Source organism: Pseudopodoces humilis, chromosome 1 (genome assembly GCF_049639895.1).
Source record: "Pseudopodoces humilis isolate 2021_Gansu_Grassland_sample_001 chromosome 1, ASM4963989v1, whole genome shotgun sequence".
Taxonomy (NCBI): domain Eukaryota; kingdom Metazoa; phylum Chordata; class Aves; order Passeriformes; family Paridae; genus Pseudopodoces; species Pseudopodoces humilis.
This window is the reverse complement of record NC_142200.1, coordinates 133,429,016-133,449,317: the sequence shown is the minus strand read 5'-3', so window position 1 is coordinate 133,449,317 and position 20,302 is coordinate 133,429,016. Positions and strand designations below refer to the sequence as shown.

General features: G+C 37.0%; 1 protein-coding gene across 8 annotated transcripts in view; it reads left to right on the top strand.

Annotated features, from left to right (window-relative positions):
• NEBL (nebulette) overlaps positions 1-20,302 on the top strand; it is a 249,713-nt gene that overhangs the window by 166,158 nt on the left and 63,253 nt on the right. For 5 of the 8 annotated variants that reach the window (XM_088052370.1, XM_088052360.1, XM_088052367.1 and 2 more), the window contains 4 exons: positions 1,888-1,998; positions 8,292-8,402; positions 16,005-16,106; positions 17,682-17,783. The exons of 2 other annotated variants lie outside the window; for them this stretch is intronic. In XM_088052370.1, the coding sequence (XP_087908496.1) occupies positions 1,888-1,998; positions 8,292-8,402; positions 16,005-16,106; positions 17,682-17,783 (426 nt within the window). The remainder of the gene's footprint in view (positions 1-1,887; positions 1,999-8,291; positions 8,403-16,004; positions 16,107-17,681; positions 17,784-20,302) is intronic. One more of the 8 variants, XM_088052379.1, reaches the window with a different exon arrangement.

Here is a 20,302-nt window from a genome sequence, read left to right as displayed (position 1 = left end):
CTTCAGCAAAGGGCCTGGGGCAGACATCAGGTCAGTGTCACCTGTGGGTTGCCTGAGCACTTGCATGCATATCTATCTATCTATCTATCTATCTATCTATCTATCTATCTATCTATCTATCTATCTATCTATCTAATCTATCATCTGTCTGTCTGTCTATCATCTATATCTATCTATCTTTATCTATCCATCCATCCATCCAATCTATCTAATCTCTCTCTCTCTCTCTCTCTCTCTCTCTCTATCTCTCTATCTCTATCTCTCTCTCTCTCTATCTCTCTCTCCCTCTCTCTGCATACCTGAGACATGTACACACACACAAACAACTGTAGTGGCAAAGTAAGATCAGCAGCTTCCAGAGTGTTCCAAAGCAGCATTTACTGCCAGCTCTTCATGTCCCAGGTACAAGGTGCTGTAGGATTGTACTTCTGATTGTTTTCCACAGGTAAGACCAGCAGCAGAAGTTTCACCTGAGAGAGAGTGGCTTTGTTTAGGAGTCGCTGGTTCTGGGTGATTTTTCTGTCATTATGGCCCTTCAAAAAATGAAAATTTTGCTGCCTCATTTTTTGTGCCACCTTAATGATTCTAATAAAAAAAGTCCCAGTATGGCTGTCTAAGGTTACATAACATAGGCATTCTAAATTCTCTTTCTGATATATAACAGTTTGCTTTGTGGCTTTCAGTATAAAAGCATCTAATGAATACTTTCCTTGTATTTATCTTCCTGTTCTCTTAGAAGGAGTGGTATGTCCCAAGGGAAGTAAATCTGATGTAATTGCATTTTATGAGACAGACTATCATAGTCTACAAAAATACAATACATAGAGAGTATTTATCTAATCCATCTGTCTGATTCCAGAGAATCTGCTGCTAATTATTAATCAAAGATTTAGAGATATAAAATATTCTAAAATTTTAAACCCTGTAGGTTTGATATTATCACACTTTTGAGCACTCTGCCTGTTTATTGCAGCATTACCTGAAGCCAATGATGTGATGGATGGTTTATCTTGTAAATTACTGACCTCTAGTGTCCCATAACCTGTATTTGCAAATCTTGGACACTTACATTCTTAACAGCATGGCCATTGCAGTGAAAAAGAGCCCTCTGTTTTCGGGAACAGCAGCAAATGTTACAGGAAATTATTGATATATATACATATAATACATTTGGGGAATTAGCCTCTAATGAAGAACTGTATATTTCACAGTAAGTGACATTAGACAGTATAATTGAAAATATTTTTAATATTTATGATTACTTTCACAGCAGTGTTGCCGTTATTGTTTTACGAATTTGGAGAACTTAGATCTGAAGCAAAAGCCTCACACATTTTGACCTGTTCTTCTGGTATATCTTGTAAAACTTCTTTGTGAGGAACTGTCCATACAGAATAATGGAGGAAACACAGGATAAATAAAATGTAACTTAAGAATGAGACTGTAATATGATGATGGCAGACATGCTAACTTTAATATCCCTCTCCTTCGTAGCTACATTCAATTGCTACTATGTATTAGTTGGCAAAATATTTATGGTTGGCCTCTCATTTGCTCCCATTTTGCAGGACTCTGGAAAAGAGAAAGAGGAAAAGTAATTTTTGGATTTGAAAATGATCTGAAAAAGGATAGAAAAAACTGCCTTGCTTGTTTTATTTTCTATTTCCACCAAAACTACTGAATTTAATTAGGGCATATTTTGCATTGCTTTGTGAATTATAAATATCCCCATAAAGTATTATTTAAAGATGTTTTTACTTGAAATTTAGTGACAGCATTAAATTTTTCCAGTTCTGGTCTATGCCATTTTACTTACTAGAAAAAATAAGTAGTATGTTTACTGTATCTTCATTTTTGCATGATGTGTCACCTTTTTCTGCCCTCTAGGTGAAATATAAAGGAGATGCTAAGAAAGACCTTTCCAACTCTCTTTATCAGCAGATGCCAGCCACAATTGACAGTGTATTTGCGAAGGAATTAATGCACCTTCAGAGCAAGGTACAACAAGGAATTGCAAAAATGATTTTTAGATTAATTGTGTGTCAGAATAAGTACACTTTGAACAAAATATTTGAATGGATACTTGATTGTCTGCTTGATTTATTTGGGTGAGTTTATCATCCAGAGCTTATCACCATAAGTTCTTCAGAGACTACTCCTTTTTAAAATGTTGACAATTTTACTTATGTTTATTAAATATACATTTAAAAGCTGGTAATGCATTCATCAATCCAATGAAATCCACAAATGCAATAAGGAATTATTGAATTCATGACGTTGCATGGTCCTTATAGAATGGATCAATTTTATATAGCTTCTTCCAGTTGGGTGTTGTATTATCTATATAAAGTGTTTGATGCTGAAGGCAAAAGAAAAAAACCAAACCGATCTTCTTTAATGACTTATAAATGCACTTAGTGGTAGCAGTAAATAAATTTCGGGTGGTCTGCATACTACTACTTACAACAAATTTTACAAAATTAAAATATGAAATCAAGTGTATTGAACATAGTGTAAAGCTTGTAAACAACCAGTAAAATAGTAAATTCTGGTTCAGTTGCCTTCAAGGACTCAAAAATGTAATACCCTAAGAGTAGGCAAGTGACCCTTCACTTCCACTGACCTCAGTGGAATTGCAAATGTTACGTGTGTGTGATATGAATGAGGTTACAGATTTTCATTGTTACTCATGAGAATCGTATAGATGGTCATTGCTTTCGGTCCACCAAACATTTCCATGGTTTTCTTGTTTTGACTTTCTCCTCTCTTAAGGATAGCAACTACATATAGTTTAGTACATGAAAGGAACATGCTTCTAAATCCATAATATTGATTGTATCTCAATATGCATTCTTATAATGCTGTGATACTTTTCCAGACAAAGGAAAATACTCATAAAAAAAGAATGGACTAAAATCTCAGGACAGCTTGTGGAGAAATGTTTTGTTATAAAACACTATGTTAATCAAGGCTATATTAAGCAAATATAATAACACATATTTTTGTTTTCAGAGTTTGAAAAGGAACATATATACACAAGTTAAAGCACCACAGTAGATGAAATGACATTAATGTGACAGTTCATTGTAAAGTGAATGATTAGAGGAATTACAGAAAAAATAAATTGGGAATTAAACTTGTATAATATTTTTAAGCCATTAGCTTGATTTGTAAAACATTAGTTAACTATTTTGCCACAGACTCCCAAATTCATTCCAAATTATTAAATTCTACATTAGTTTACACAAATAAGGTTAATTAACTATAGTGATGTGGCAGAAAATATAAATAACTGAAACTAAAAATGAAACCATTGGTTCATCAAAAAACCCTTTTAAGATAAAGACTGACATTTTTGCTTGATAGTTTTTGAAGGTTTTCTTCAGTTATCCAACAGTTCTAGAGAAAAAAAAAGCATATAGGGTGAGTTATATTTAAGCAGAAATTTTTCCCATAAAATTCATACTATCCCCTTAGGAGTAGATGCATTATAAATCATAATATACCATAAAACTTAAAGATACGCTGACACATTTTTCCAACTTGTGGTTACTGCTGCAATGGACCTGAATTTAATGCTACTTTGAGAGAGATCTCAGGGGATTTTCTAGTGAAAAATCTTCTCCACAGTATTCAAATCTAATCCATATTGTGCCTATCACTGCAGTACCTAAGTAGCTAATACAAGGATTTCAGATTTCAGCTGGGTCAGGATATGGCAGAGGGGGTTTCTGCTGCATCTGTCTAGCTGGGATTGTGAATTTACCAGTCATGACTTCAGGAGGAGACTACAGATATGCCATAGGAAGGAGACAGAACAGCATCAGCTGGCCATTGTGCCGGCTCTGCTCCAAAAAGGCTGCTGCAGTCACAGAATTGCAGTCTGTTTCTGAGTTATAGTAACCTGATTTTAAAATAGGTGCTGAGTTCCTGAGAGGTGGAAAATATGAGTACGTGTCCTCCCTACCCACATTAGAACGAATTTGCACCTTTGACTCCCTTTTCATTCTTCCTGGATGCAATGCTGGGCTGGAGTGCTTTTGTGGGCAGATCAAGCAGGACTCTTCTTGTTCTGTGGTGCCGTGTTCTTGGCAGGATCTGCAGCCTCATCTGCCAAGCAGGTGCATTGGGACTGGAGGATCATGGTGTGGAGGAAAGAGAGCCCCTGACCTTCCTCCCTGCTGCCTGCTGCCACAGGCTGGGGTGCCTGTGCCAGAGGATCTCCTTGCACAGGTGTGTCCTCCGCAAATGGGCTCTCCCACGATGCAGCTTGCTCTGGAAATGCTGCTGCTGTGCTGCCCTGCAGCCCTGCCTCCAGCCTGCCTATAGCTAGCCCAGTCCAGTAATTTGATACACCATTTCAAATCACACACATGATTTAGGAACTTGGAGACAACTAGGGGGAATTTCCTGTTTTTCTCAAGGAGTTATACCCCACCTGCAGCTGCCCTCCCTTGCTCTCTCCAGAGGCAACAGGCTGGCCCAAGCACCATTGACCACGTTTGCATTCTTTAACTGGTGGCAATTGTCAGTTATTTCAGCAGAGCAAGGATCTCCTTCTTCAGGGGTCCTGCCGTTGTTGACATAAAGATCTTGCTGTAATGGAGAGTACAGCACCCTGACACATGTGGATCTCTTCCTGCAGAACCTCTTTCCCATATTGTCTGTATTGAGTCATACTCAATTCTCTCTTCAAGATGCGCAGGAAAGCCTGAAGCAAGACTGCCTGCTAGCTTTTGCATGAAACCCATGTTTGCTCTTTTGTGTTTTATGTAGAGCTGGCATGAAGAAGGAAATAAATACCCTTAGAGAATGACATCTATCCAAAACTGACAAAAAGAATCCCAATGCTGTTTATGGGAAAACATGTTTCAGGAAAATGGATAAGTTTCAAAGCTCCACATAATTGGGTGGCTTTTATCAATTTAATTTTTTTCCTCTTCACAGAAAATTGGACTGTGGCCTTCTAAATGCCTTTCTTGAGAGTGAGCAACCAGATTTGCCTCCCTCTCTCACTTTTGTCATTGCTGTCCCCATGGTAAGCTTGAAAGAGAAGTCCCTCTCATCACTGAATGATTTCACTCTCTTTACCAGCCTACAAAGCTCTCACCAATTTCCCTGTTTTCTGCGATGGGAAAATAAATTTGATGAGAGCAGTCTAGGCAGGGAGCCTTCATTTTGATTTTTCTGAAAGGAAATGGAAATTTTTGGAGAAATTTCAATATTCCTATGGAAAATACTGCTGAAGGAAAATTTCTAATCATTGCTAGCTCTGTGCCAAGTATTTTTCTTGTCTGAAGATCAGTATGCTGAATAGTTCCCTATGTAAAACAATATTTTTTTTAATAAGGTGTCACAAACAATGATAAAGATATTTAAAGTTGCTTGGGGGGAAACAAAGTTGAAAAAATGTAAGCAGTTCATCACTTTTTTCATCACTTTATTTCTGCCATACGAAGTGATTACACTGTTTTTCTTCTTTTCTAAAAGGGATAATCTAAAGCAAACTGAAGGCAGTTTAATTTTCTACTTTGCACAGGGCAATATCTCAAAGAGTCAATGTTGAACAGTATTTCCTGTTTCTTTATAAAGGCGATGGGCCAAGAGAATCTTAAGCAATGTTTTCAACTTCCAGAGGACGTTTCAGAGGTTTTTTTTTTCACTACAATAAAAATTTTGTTGTTTATTGCATTGTTTCCAATCACATTGCACATTATCAAATTGTTTTATGTAATTTTTCACATTTTTTTTTATGGTAGGAAATGTCATATTCAAGATTTCCTCTGTTTTGTGGTGGCAGGTATTAGTTTTCTGGACTCCCATAGTTGTTTTACACAAATACATTGGCTAATCTAATTCTCTATATGGTGATTAAAGTGATGTTTTTGGTGTTCTTGAACATTTCCTCCTCCGAAATCCTACCTTGTGGATTTTAAGTTCAGAGCACATCTTACTGACTATAAAGGGAAATAGAAAAATGTAATAGTGTTTAATGTATGCCGAGACAGGGTATCAGTCAGAGCTGGGTTAAAAGAGCACAAAACCTTCCTTAATGCAGCTTCCTATTGACACACTGGTGTAAAAGAGAGAAGAAAAATAAAAAATGAGTACTTACAAATTGGTTCAATCTGAAGTCATACCTACTTAAATAATTACCTTGTATTTCTCAAGTTAATAAATGGGACTACTACAGGGTAAAGGTTATGTCAGTGACCTATAATGCTTGATCTCTGTGTAGAGTAGTTTTGTATGTAGATTTGATAAAGGAAATTCAGTTTAACCAGAACTTGAAAATCAACATGTGTTGAGAAATGAATGTATGCATACTAACCTGTAAAATAATGGTTCTAAGAATATCGATGAAATAATAATAAATCTTTTTTCATGGTTTCATGGCTTACTTGGAAGCGATTTACAAATCTAGGAATAGTTCTGCACTAAACTGTCCCAAACTAAACTAGACAGCCATTGCACCCCTCCTAGCCTAGGACTGCATCAAGACTATTTCAGTGAGTTAATGAAAATAATGGGAAAAGATAGGAAGAACAAATGTCAAAGCAAGTGAAATACTGCTACATTAAGCTAAAGAAAGGGTCATCTTTTCCCAAGACAGCCAATACTCATAATTTCTGTTAAATTTCTCATGCTGAGAGTTGATGCTTTACTGTGTTTTCATATCTTGGTGACACAGCCCATTCACCAAAGGAAAAACGGAGCTGTTGAACCAGCAAAATGGCAATGTAATAAAATACCTGTAAATTAGTAGACTTTGGAAGTAACTGTATTGGTCTTCTGTTCATAATGGCATTAGGTGGGGAACATCTTAAAACTGACAGTGTAAGCAAGGAGAATTAGCAAAAGAGTTTTTGTGGCATATGTTTGTACAGTAATTACACTTTTGTGGGGAACCATTTGTTAGTGGTGCTTCAGTCGTGTTAAAGATTAATGTGCTTTTCCATTTGCAAGATGTAACCAGTGCCTGCAAGTTATGGACTCTTTCTTTCACTGTCAGCTGTGTTTGTTCCTGCAGAGGGATGTTTGTGTCACACTGGATAAGGAGGTGGCACATTTTAAGGTTCCTGATTTGATACTTTTGTTCAATTTGTAGCAGTGCAAAAATACCCTTCCCCCCCTTGTCTTAATCTCTCAGCCTGTATATAATTTTGTAATCTGAGATAGACAGGGCAGATACTAATTTATTGTTTTGGGCACACTACGCTGTAACTCAGAACAACTTTTGCTTTAAACGAAAACAGATACAGCATTTTCTCACAGTTCTAGTATCCTGTCCTAAAAGAGTCTGAATCTCTGTAGTTGAGAGTTCCTGTCTCAAAACTTTCACAGTATTCTTTTATTGCTATCATGGGTTTTCATGTCAATCCTTCTCCTCCTAATCAGCTTTCTATCTTATTTAATACTCGCTGTTTTATTATGGATTATTTTAATGTTTGCTCATGAGAGCTATTAGAAAATGAATTTTCTTGATGCTTGCTACTTTTTAGGCATAAAAACCTGGTGAATTTTCCTTAATATAAGCCTAAAAGCTTCTGACAAGGATAAGTGTAAGATCAGCTTTTCAGGCAGTTGGAGTATGTGAATGTATGTATGTAAGTATAACACAGTACAGTGAAAGATGGATGAATGCCCAGCATTGAGTTCCATTTCTGTTATAAAAATAAAGGTGTTTATAAATTCACAATTCAATTCCATTTTCATTTACCATGATGACAATTGAATGTAAATATTATTTTTCTTTGCGAACCTGGGGCTAAGTCAAAATGGGTATTGTGCTGGTAGTTTCCCAACAGTGGAAAAATAGAACTTTGGGCAATGGGTATATAATGTAAAACTGTTTGTTTATGACAAATGCATAAAATATTTTTTTTTTTGTTTCTGAAAACGGAGAATAATTATATAGCTGATAGCTTCAAGTGTGTTTAAAAAAAAAAGTGGCTTGTGCTTATGCTTTTCCCTGGGCTGTCTCCTTACCTTGTTAAGCTTAATTTTCTGGTTTTGTATATTACTATTTCTTTCCCTCGTTTACTCATGCATCTACTCATACATCTGTTGCAATAACAGATGCAGGGAAATCTTTTTGCTGACTATGCCTCATATGTCTCTGTTTTGGGTGGAAGCTGCTCTCATTTCAGTTTTCTGGTTCCATTAAGGAGCTTAATTATTTATTTTGTTTCTTCCTGAATACAGGTACACTATGCCACTAGGTTTAACCTAGCTCATGTTATTATACCTGCTCTTCTCTGGCCACAAAAGTATAATGTTGCTCTTTCCAGGTTCTCTATAAACAAAAACATGATGCTGAGAAAGGATTTTCAGACTATGCACGTATGAGGGAACCTCCAGATGTTAAACATGCCATGGAAGTCAGTAAACACCAGAGTGATGTAAGTACTCCCACATCTGAAACAAGTGTGCTTGTTTTGGGTAGGTATATCTGTTATAGCTTACTGAAAGGAATTGGGCATAAAACAATTCCATATTTCCTTAGTTGGTATTTTTTATAAATTATTTGCTCTGAAGTAATTTAGGACATGGTGTGTGTATAAAATATGCTATGAGTAACAGTATGTGAATTTTATTCTGAACTGCGGTGGAAAGTGGTAGTTACTGTCTACCAATAGTAACTGTTATTAAGTGCTACCACTTTGAAATAAAATTGCAGGCATAGGTTTTCTGAACTCACTTGTAGCTACTTTTACTTTTAAAGTGTATAAAGGTCTTTGTTTAAATGAACACCAGTGTTGTTTCAGTGTCTTAATCTGCCAATACTTGGATAGTTCTTCAGGGGTGCTGTGTAGAGGAGACAAGTGAGCTGTTTCTGCCCTGCTCTTGCACACTTTTATGTGAATAAGTGTATTCCTGTCTCATGAACACATATCAAGTGAATTTTCCAAAGAATTTAATAGAATAAAAAATATAAATAAATATGATCTATTTTACAGAATTTGAGCTGTAGTGTTCTGTTTGATGCCTGTGCTGGTTTATACCATTTGACCAAAGATTTGTTCTTGTAGTTTTATTTAGATAACTTACAAATAATTAGGAGTACTTAGCAATATTTCAAAAGTTGATTGGTTTTTGTTTTTGTTTTCAGCTGCTTGTTATCTTCTGAAAGTTTTCACAATATAAAAGCCTAATAATGGTATTTACATTTTTTGTTAGAATCAAGTCAGGTTTGATTTCATGGTCAAGCTAGCATATACCAGCTCAATTCATCTTTGCTTGGGGCAGAAATGCTGCGCAGATTAGAGTCTTGAATGATACAGACACAACTTTGAAGAAAAAATTGTTAGTTTTAGCTTGTAAAAGCTTACTTGTGAGAAAAACAAATTTTAGAAGAAGATTGGTTAAAATAGTGATGCCCTGTTAAAGGGTACACAATGATTTTAAGAACAGCTGATGTGTAACTTTAAAAGTGATGATCCAGTTCCATTCTTGTTTAGGTAATCAAATCAATTGAGGTAGCCATGTCATTTTACAACACTTTTTTCTTAGATAAATGGGATATTTGTTTGCTGCTATCAGTGTATAAGACATAGCTTGGGTGTTCATTTTAAATTATCCTAAATTTTCCCTATCTTCCCCTACTAAGAGTGCAATAAACACTCTTAGGTTATGTAGGCTGAGAACTAAATGTCAGTGCTAGATGTATGTCTGTATGCAGAATCTTGACAGCTGGCTGCTGATTAAAAGGCTGCTGGAAAACTTCAGGGAAGCATTATGTTTGAAGAATAACTTTTTCTTCTGCTGGGAAATACCTGCAATGGAATTCCCAGCAGTAATTTGCAACCTGCTTTGATTACTGAATTCCCTCTTCCTGTCAGACATTGTCCATTTCTGCTGCTGGCAGCATCAGGGTGTCATGCTGACAGAGCCTAGGAGCTGGGAACCTGAATGTCTCTCCCCAAAAGGAAGAGGTTTTTTTATTTACCTAGCAGTAGGAATGATGGTGGACTGCTAGGAAAGAAAATAATGCTGGAAAGAGACATGTGAATCCCTCTCAGAGAAGGTCGTGGGATTAGGGGGAATATGAGACAAATTCCTGTAGCAAATTCATCATAGTTTGAGGATTAGTATGCTAGTGTAAAACCTATGCCTCTTCTACAGCTGTATATCACCTACTAATAGAATTAAGGAGAGCAGGTTACAGATGTGAGGATAAATTAAATTCAGTTGTTTCATCTTTCACCCTTAAAACAAGCAAAAAAAAAAAAAAAAAAGGAAATGAAGGAAAACATGGGAGGGAATAATGTTTTGATAAATGAGAAGTTTAAACAGCATTTTAGAAATAATGAAAAAATATGACAGAAATTATTTTCAGCCTGAGCAAACTTAACAAAATCAAATCAGTCATCCAAATCCAACACAAAACTCTAACCAATTACTTCAATGTGTTTAAGAGCACATTCTTTCTGGTCGCTCATGAATAGCTGCAGTGCAATGGGAAAATACCTATCACACACAAAGGTGCAAGTTGTGTAAGTCTGGCTATTGCTCAGCAGAATCACACAAGCTCTTGTGGCTAATATTTGGGCATCATGGTGAATAGCTGTGGATTTCTCCTTTTGTAAATACAGGTTTAATTAAGAACTGTGTGAGTTTTTATGTGGGAGTCAGAACATGGAACAGTTAGCATCCCAAATGGGGAGCATTTGTCTTTCCAAACTGTTTCAGGCTATCTGTGTAATCACAGCTTTGAGAGTGCAGAGAAAAAGAATGGAAGCTACTGGGGAGATAGAAGGACAAAGCTTTTTTATCCACCATTCAGTACAGTTTACCTGTGGGAGCAGAATGCATGTTTACCTACAATGCTCTGCCAACTCAATTCAACCTTTACATGGGAGGTTTGCATCTAATAGGATTAGGATGTGTTTAAGACTATTTACTCAGCCTTAACATAAGGCTGACATTTATACTCAACTCTGTGAAATGTGCAATTTCCTTTAAAAATTAAAACTGTATTCAACTTACCATACATTTGTGCTGACATTTTGAAACTGTCATGTGCTGTAAGCCTTCACACCACTTTGAATATCATTAACATGCTCTGTATGTTTGGGCAGAAACTGCATAGCAGGGAGATACTGTAAAATCTCTTGAACAATATGATCATGTATAAGAAAATAATTTTTCTCCTTTTTTATTCTTAGACTGAAGAAAAATTGCTCTCAAAGGAGCACAAGTGACTTTTCTAATGACAGGAAATATACTTTAAAAATAATTTAAATACTACATAATGCTTGAAGGGAAGCGTGCTTATCCAAACCAGAGTATTTTTCTCTATAAATTTTGTTTTTATTTTGTGAAGTGTATGTTAATGATGCGACTTTGGCACACAAAGTCGTTTTCAGAAGAGTGAAGTAGGGACCATCAGCCTACTTTGTACTTAGCTAATCAATTAACACATCTGGAAGTTTCCAAACTTGGGATCAAAACTAAGTGGTGGTCTTAAAGCAATGTCATGTCATAAAATGGTGTTTTGCTTTATGTGTGTCTGAATATCATGTGAAAGGAGGGGTGTAGCTGAACAATGAAATGACATGACAACTAAATTTCTAAAGCAAAGAAACCACTTACTATGTTGTGTCTATGTGGAAGCTGCACATAGCATTTGATGAAGCTCAAAGCTGTGCATCACAGTTTTGTCTGCTCCATGACCTGGTCCATCACTGGGCATTTTGAATAGGAAAACAATGTTAAATATTCGTACAGCAGTTTAAATGTTTTGCTTCATTAAAATGACTGATTCTTTTCACATTGCATGGTATGAAATAAGGATGTGGTCTGATTTTACAAATAAAAAAGCTGCAGTACACTCATCTGTGGGCATTTTAAAGCCCTGGTATCTTTGCTCTTATACTTATTTACAAAACAGTGCTTTTTCAGAAATGTTAGTTGACAGTTGGACAAACTTCTGATGTATATGTATACACTTTCCACTCCACATCAGGTCAGTAATGATAATTTGTATGTTTCACTCACCATCTAAATTGAATATTTAAGATGTCTATATTGTCTTAGAAGTAAGTTTTTCATGTTCAAGATATTCTACAGCCACAATCCACACACACGCAAAAATGTGTTCTTTCTGATAAGATCAAATTGGCAGATCTCAAACTGGATGTACTTAAACATCATCAGTAACATTCCCAAATGTTAATGTTTGTTTTGATGCAGATCATGCTAAAGTCAAGCTTCTCCTGGCTTTCTGTTCAGTGTCTGCATTAGAAAAATCACCTTTCACTGACTAACTTTCTGCTGACAGTGGTTGTCAACAGTGGGTCCCCCTGGACCACTTCCAACTGGTGCTGAAAATGATGTTTACTCCTGATGTAATTGGGACCAATCAATTTTAAGGCCCATTACTGGGAAGGATGACTGCATCAATCTGTAATGGGCCAGAAATGTGTTTGTCTCTTTTACACAAGCCGGAAAACAGTTTTCAGCATCATTTGAGTAGGAATTAGAAAAGCTGTTGCCAATGATGATTGTCACCAGCTAGTCATTTTCTTAGTGCTGATGGAACCCGAAGTGTAGATGAGAGGAAAGAGGGCAGAGACACAGCTGACAGGCCATTACTTAGTGGGCTTAACAGCTCTTACAAAATGCTAATCAGTGACAAAAAGTAAGAGACAAATTTTTGTGCAAAGAGATGTGCCCAACTTTTTGCTGAATCCTTAAGAGGGAATGTGTTTATAGCTGCTTCTGCATATTTTAGTAATTGATTATGTATTGTTTGGAATAGTTTTGGTATTGGAATAAACGAGAAAATAAAAGATTTCAGGAAAGGTCTGAATCTCTTAAACCCAGGTTTGCTTGGCTCACTGTGTAGATGTTTGTTTGTTGATTGACAGTCTGAGATGTTTTGCAGCATTGTTAGAAATTTGTTTACTTTATGGCACTGAAGTGCATTCCACTAGTATTCAAGTAAGGTGAAGCATCTTCCAGACCCTGCTGGAGTAACTAGATCGGCATGTTTATCCTCAGTGGACCTTATGCATTTTATAAGAGTTTGAGGTTTGGCCTTATTAAAATCAATCTACTAATTATGATCAGGCCCTGAATATTCTCCATGCTTTGCAAAACCCAGTTGCAATTCAGAGTATGTAATCACATTTGGGATTAAAGATGAGAAATGGTTTTGTTCCAGTTATTCTTCACAAAAATATTCAACAATGTAACCACTTTTTATTGTAATTTCAAATTGGGTAGAAGCTCACTTTAAATTTAGTTGGTATCTGTAATTTACTGTTTTCAGCTTCAAAACTCAAGATGGTACATTTTTTTCCCTTTTAGTTGCTCCATCTTACTCGCTTGCATTTCCCACTGGTCTGCTGTAACTCTCCATCTAGGTCTTTTGCTGCTGCTCTGAAATTGTTATCTCAGTTACTTTTCCTATGCAAAAGCCAGCTGGAACAGATTTTTTGTAGACCTGTGGTCCTCATGAAGCAGAGCAACTCTTGAGCCTTTACTGATTTTTTTTCTGGTAGAGCCTGAGCAACCCTTTGAGCGAAGATTGAGTAAGGGCATTGTGTAATGCCTGGAAATTCCAGTCAGGCTGAGCCAGCTCAGGACAAAAGATAGCTCCTTTTCTGGGTGCTTCTGCTGTTTCCTTTCTTTTTTTTTTGCTTTTTCTCCCTCATGGGCTTCTTCAGTTTCCATCGTCTGATGCGTATGGGTGCACACACCAAGCTGGTTGCTTTGCCCTGTCTACATCTGTTCCCCTGCTCTCAGAATAGCTCTGGTTTTACTGTTCTAACATAGCACTATTAAAAAAAAAAATCACTAGATGGAACAGAATAGCAGCTGTGTAATAGAGGCCAGCACAGTGTCCCAATGGGAGAGGGTCAGCATCCAGGGATTGAGGTTATTCAGGAAATGGGAAACATATTTTTTCTTTCTTTGGCCTACCTCTGACAAACTACTGTTCTGCTGCATAACATTTTTATTCTCACTGGAGTATGACAAGCTGCAGAATGGAGCAAATATATATTGCAGACATTTGTAAAATACTAGATGACTTTCCCTCAGACATAAGTAATAGGTATACTGGTTTAGGTGCAGGAAGAATAATAATTCACTCAGGGAAAGATATAGCAATTGGCCTTGCATCTAATATAATTGGAAATGGTGAAATATAAAGGACTGTCACTGTCTTATTTCTCCCCCTCTTCCTTTCCTCGAAATTAACCACAATCCATTATTTCATGTACTATATGATCATGTCATTTGGGAGCAATAAGTGACCACATTTCCTCAACTTTATCACCACTGTTCTTGATTCTCTGATGTTAAATTCACTACGTTCCTAATTTCTATTTTGAGCACATATGCTGGCCTTTAATTTGCAATTTACATGGATCATAGGGTGCTATTCAGAAACCTGTTTTTGCTGCCTTTGTGGTTTTCACCTCACCTCATGTGGTCATTAGGATGAACAGCATATAATTAACTAAATTCATGTAAAGTCCTGAATTGCAAATGCTTCTCTCTACCTCTAGTTTCTTAAAAATTAGAGAAAATCTAAATATAACTAAAATAAAAGTTCCAGTGGTTTATACCAGCTGTAAGAATCAACTTTTGTTTTTGTGATAATTTGGGCTGAATCCATCAAACCTATTTATTTGTTTCTTTTATTAGTGATTACACTTGTGTGTCACGGCAGATTAGAAATTATAAGATCTGTTTGTGGGCAGGCAGCCAACAGTGAAGCCTGTTTAGCTTGTCTGCTTAGCTGAAGCCATATGGACACAAAATTACTTTCCTGTTGCATGTAAAATATTTGCCAAAAATAATTTTTTTTCCTTTTCTTTTTGCAATACCATTTCTATGAAGTACATTTGTCACTGACTGCTGCAGTTTATGAGTTTGTTGCATTGTACCCAGAGTGAAACTTTACATTGGAAATAGGAGCAGAGGTTATAATGAGAAACTTCAAGCTGAGAACTTTTTTCCTGGTGAAATACTACCTTGAGAGATTGATTAACTTTGTGAAGCAACAAAGGAAACATAAAAGATTTCCCAGTTAAGGAGGAATTATTCTTTTACTTTCTATTTACTCTATTTTATGTTCTCCAACTTTTGCCTGAAACTTCAATTTGTCAGACACTTTTGAATACCAGGGACAGAATGTTATTAAGAATAATTCAGTAAGACAACCCTTGGAAATTGGCTTAGATTGGCACATGTGCTAGAGCAGGAAAAAGTTCACAGACCTTGAAGAGGGAAAAGAAGTATAACTTGTGGAGCTCTATAATGTCCCTGAGGTCTGCTCCAGTGATTGCTTTGCTAAATGGAGAATGTTTGGACTCTTCTATCTGTGGTTGAGCTTTCTGCCAGAGTTTTCTGAGCCCATTCATTATGTAGTGGCTTTTGCACAGAGCTCAGTCGTGTACTCAACAGGCTGGAACACTCAGCCTTCTTGGTCCCATGATCCTGCAAAGGAGCAGATAAGTGGCGTTGTGGGGCTGCTGAGGTGGAGTTGTATCATTGAATTACACACAAGCTACATGTCTGTCTAGTACTGAGAAAGAAGCTCACTATGATAGAATTACAGTTTCTCTTCAGTGTAGCTGCAATCTGCTAGGCTGCAGTACTCAGTATCAGGGCCGGGGTTAGATTATATTAAAAATGGTACAACAAAGGAAAAAAAAACCTATTAAAAGCTATTCAGAAGACTCTTAAAATTCTTCAGAAATTTTATCATAAAACCTAATATTTGTGTCTTTTCAATGCTTGAATTTTCCACTGTGCTTCTAAGAAAAAACATTTTTCTTTTTCAAGTTGTATTTTATGCTTCTGAATTTCTTCCTTATTGTGTTACCTTGTGTGTGGGTCTTACCTTACAATCCCTGTCAAGCAAAACTCTGTTGGAATAAATTAAGTGGAGTTCTATTTAGTTTCTGATTTGACAGGTCATTCAAAGCTTATTTATAAACTTCAAGCTTTATTGTTTACTTAAAACAAAACTGTGTTTTGTTTGACAGGTATCTTATAAGAAGGATGTGCAAGATACTCATAGGTACACTGAAGTTCTGAACAGACCAGACATAAAGAAGGCAACTGAGATAACGAAGATAATAAGTGATGTATGTTCTCCTTTTACTCTCTTTCTGGTTTTTTAGACATGTAATTTTTTTATTCCAATTTTGATCAGATTTTTTTAGAATGCTGCTGGAATTCTCAATTATCTTGATCAGAAAACCTGCTCCTCCAAATCTGCTAGGGAGATTTGATTAAAAGAAATCCAAATACAACCAAAACAAACCAGTCTTGCCTGGCAGGCTAGAAAGCTCTGGTTTTCTCCTTTTTAGATGTTGACCGTATGATCTTTGCAATTATTGGTAAGTGATGTAAAGACAACATGAAAATTGCTGAAATTGGTTTTGTTTCAGCTTTATTCACTATAGCCATTCTGAAGATAAGTCATGTGTTTGTATGCTATACTGCACTTCAGAAGACATCTCAAACCCTTTTTTACCTTGCTGTGAGAGAAGCTGGCATCCCAGGATACCCCTTTTCCCATCTCAGCCGGCAGTGACTGGAAAATGTTATTCTTGCTGTCCTTCCAAGAGCTGTGCAGATGCTGCTTCTTTCATGGGGGTTCTCTTCCCTGAGCTCCCCTCTCAAGTTCTTTGCTCTTCCACTGTGACTTTGGCTAATGGATAGGTGAAGGAGCAGTTTGAGATGCAGCAGTGTGTGATGCAGTTTAGTATTTTATTGTAGACAAGTCAGACAATACATACTAAAAGCCCTGAGTCAAGTTTTTAAGTAATTAATTAAATGTGAGACTGACTAGACACATTTGGAGAGACAGATTTAAGAGATGGGAATTCACCTTTCAATACTCAGGATTTTTTTAAAACCAAGAACTTTTTCTAAGTGTTATACTCAGCATGCAGATTTATTAATTGCTGTTCAATTGCTCTTAGAGTGTCTTTGGGACTTTTATTTCTCTGTCTCTTCTTATGATGTGTCCTTGCTGATTCACAATGCTTGAGTAATGCAAGAAGCCTATTTTAGGCAATGGGTAATTTAGGTTGTGTTATTGCAAAGCACCTATTGTTCGTTCATCTGTGTTTTTTTCTAATGCATTGTGGGAAAAAATTGCAGCAATTTGCATGGGAGGAAGTTCAGCTGGAGAGATCACGTAGCATTAACCTTGCGGGACTAATTCAGCTCTGTGACACCAGTGCTGTCTCACTGACATCCAGCAAGACCCCAGCGGTAAAACTGAGAGTGGAATTTGACCTTACAGTTCAAAAAAGTTGCCCCTCAGACTAGTTTTATTTCAAGACTACTTTCAGCTGCTGCAAATAATCTTGTGTTAACTGTAGACCCTGTCATAAGAAATGCTGAGCCACTGTAACTCATTCTGCCTTGATTGGGAGGACAGTATTTCTCTGGCTTAGGCTGTGCATTTGGTTAAAATTGAATTTTGTGAATGCTGCACATTGTGTTTTACAATTAATAAATAATATATTGTTAAGGAGCTGAGCCCTGAGAGAGGCTTTACTCAGAATTGATTAGAACAGTAGTGTCAAAGCAGACCATTACGTGAGACTTTTATCTGCTAGCTTTAATGTTTACATTTCTCTTGATAAAACAAACCAAACAATTTATTAGTGATTCATGTTTCCCCGCTCCCCACCTTTTTTTTTAAGGCTACGTACAAGAAAGGAAGGGGAGAACTGAATAAGGAGTCTGCTGTACTTGGAAGACCTGATTTTGAACATGCTAAAGGAGTTTCAAAACTTTTAAGCCAAGTAAGATTCTCTATCATTTTACAGTGATTTCATCCAAATATCTCATTCCTAGTAATGCAAAGAAAATTGCATTTTTAGATGATTATCTCTAATGGCCTTGAAGATTATGTTCTCAAACTTTTCATATAGCATTGCAATGACTGGTAAATTTTGGATTCTTAGGAAACCAAATACACACTTTGAAGCAAAAATACAATGAACTTTGACTACAACTTGTCTCTCATGGAGATGGTGTATATTTATACAGATTTTCTAGGATTTCTAAAATATTAACTGCATGTAATTTAGAGGCAAATTTTGCTACTCATTCAGTTTGAGTGGAACCTTACCCTGTGATTAATCCCACTGAAGTAACTGAGGTCTTTTGTGTAGCTGCTTGCTAATGTGAGTAATGGGATCTGAATTTGGCCTGACATGTAAACCACCCGCCTTCCTTCCCCCTGAAACTGAACCTTTTATGTACTACTGTTATATATTAACCTCAAAAAAGAAAAGAAAAAAAATTATTCTAGTTGTTAACTAAAAAGAAATCTGAAATAGAAATATTCCTTCTTCCTCTTAGTAGTTTTCTACTCATAAGGTGTACACACTCTCCTACAGATCATCCTGACATTGTGAGAACAGAATTTTCACTGCTGATCTGTTTTTTTTTTCTTTTTTTTCCCTCTTTTTTTGTCTGAAGTAGTTCTTCAACAGTGCCTTTCATAATCCTTGCTAAGTAATCCTGTCCAGCTATCCTTGGAGCTTTTGAAAACCCAGGAGATGCCCTCCTGTAAGAGGAGGATAGTGCCCTTTGATTGGAGAAGGCTGTGTCAGCCTTGCCAGAGCCAAAAAACCTGTCAAGTGTAAATAGTGTATATACTAGGGCAGACTCCACGTCAGTGATATGTAAAAAATACATATGATTTGGCCAGATACTAAATGTCTTCCCTAGAACTAGCATAAAATGAGAATAATGTGTCATAGAGAACAAGCTGGAAAACAGTGCAGTGTCCACAGGAGGTAGAGCTCCTTTTGCTGTTATCCTTAGATAACTGCTGCATGATTTCCTGTTTCACACCATTGTAAACTTTGAAGCATTACACAAAGAGAAAAAGAAGGAAATAAATGTTTTTTATTGCTTTGTTTGTGATGTGCTCAGAATAGAAATGAGTTTGTGTTTTTCAAATAGATTTCTGTCTTCTATTTTATAATGGATCATCTTCTCATTTCTCTGCTGATGGACAAGAAATTATTTTGTGTTTAGCATTGTGCAGGCTTGGAAGATGGCCTGTACTTTCTAGAAAGAGCCAGTGTGATGCTGCTCAGCCCTGAGCACTTTCCTGTCACATACAGGAAATGAGGCTGTCATTTAGCAAACACGTTCAATGGTTTCTAAAAGGGTCCATATCTAAATTTAGTGTGTAATGTCTTTTATATCTACTCCATGGCTGCCTACACACTCCTGTCCTTGCAGCCTGTTTCAGAATCTAGTGAGCTTGCAGCTGCCTGTTTTTGCCAATGAGACCAAACCATAACCCTTTCCAATAGCCCTCTCTGTCTTCCCAAGCCTGGTACCCATCAGATTGTGGCCAACAATCACAAGTGAAAAATATCAGCTGGATCATGGGGTCCTGCAGGCTGATGAGCCAGCTACATGGAAGGCTACATCAGTGCACTTTTTATCTCATTTCTATTAGATGTGCTTTTTGTCTTGGACAATGCAAAGTGCATCTGCAAATACTTTATAATAGGGTCTCTTCATTGCCAGGAACTGGGATGGCAGCAGCTCTAGCTGAGATCCTTCTGCGTAAGGCATGATTTACTGTGAATTTTAACTTCCGTAGAAAGTCCAAATAGTGCAGAAGGTTAGACAGGAAGGGAGGAGAAATTGACAAAATGTAGCCTGTGTTTGGTTTATTTGGTACAGAAGATTCTTACTAAACCTTGGTGGTCCCAACTCTGCAGTCACTGGCCCTGGATCCAAATTTTGGAAGACTTTCTTGTGTTGTCCTCTCCTGAGTCTGTGCTGCTGTGGCTGCTTGCAGTGTGTGTGATGGGGACTGTGCTTTCAGAAAAGGAGGCAGCGCCTCAGACTGACACTGCCTGCAGCAGCACGGAGGGTGCAAATACTGGGCAGCTCTCAGCTGCAGGGAGGTGTGCTCAGCAATTCCCCCATGTCCTCTGAAGGGAAGGCAGAGACCACGAGTTGTCTAATGTTCTTATATATTATTTGAATCGTTATAACACTTACACACACTAATCATAAATCAAGAGTGCAGAAAAATGAAGATGACCCCTGTGTCCAAAGAGCAGGATGGTGGGGCAGGATGGGGAATGCACCTGTGCTGGAGGAGAGAGAGAGACCTAAATATGGGTCAGTCATGTCTGTCCTCTTCATGCAAGGATCACGAAACAGGCTTGTAACACTTACAATATTTAAAAAAGAGTAAAGTTAATGATCTCCTTATTGTCTCCAGACTTTCTGGCTTTTAGAGTTTCTATTTGTTTCTCAGAAAATGGGAAGATCATAAACTTTT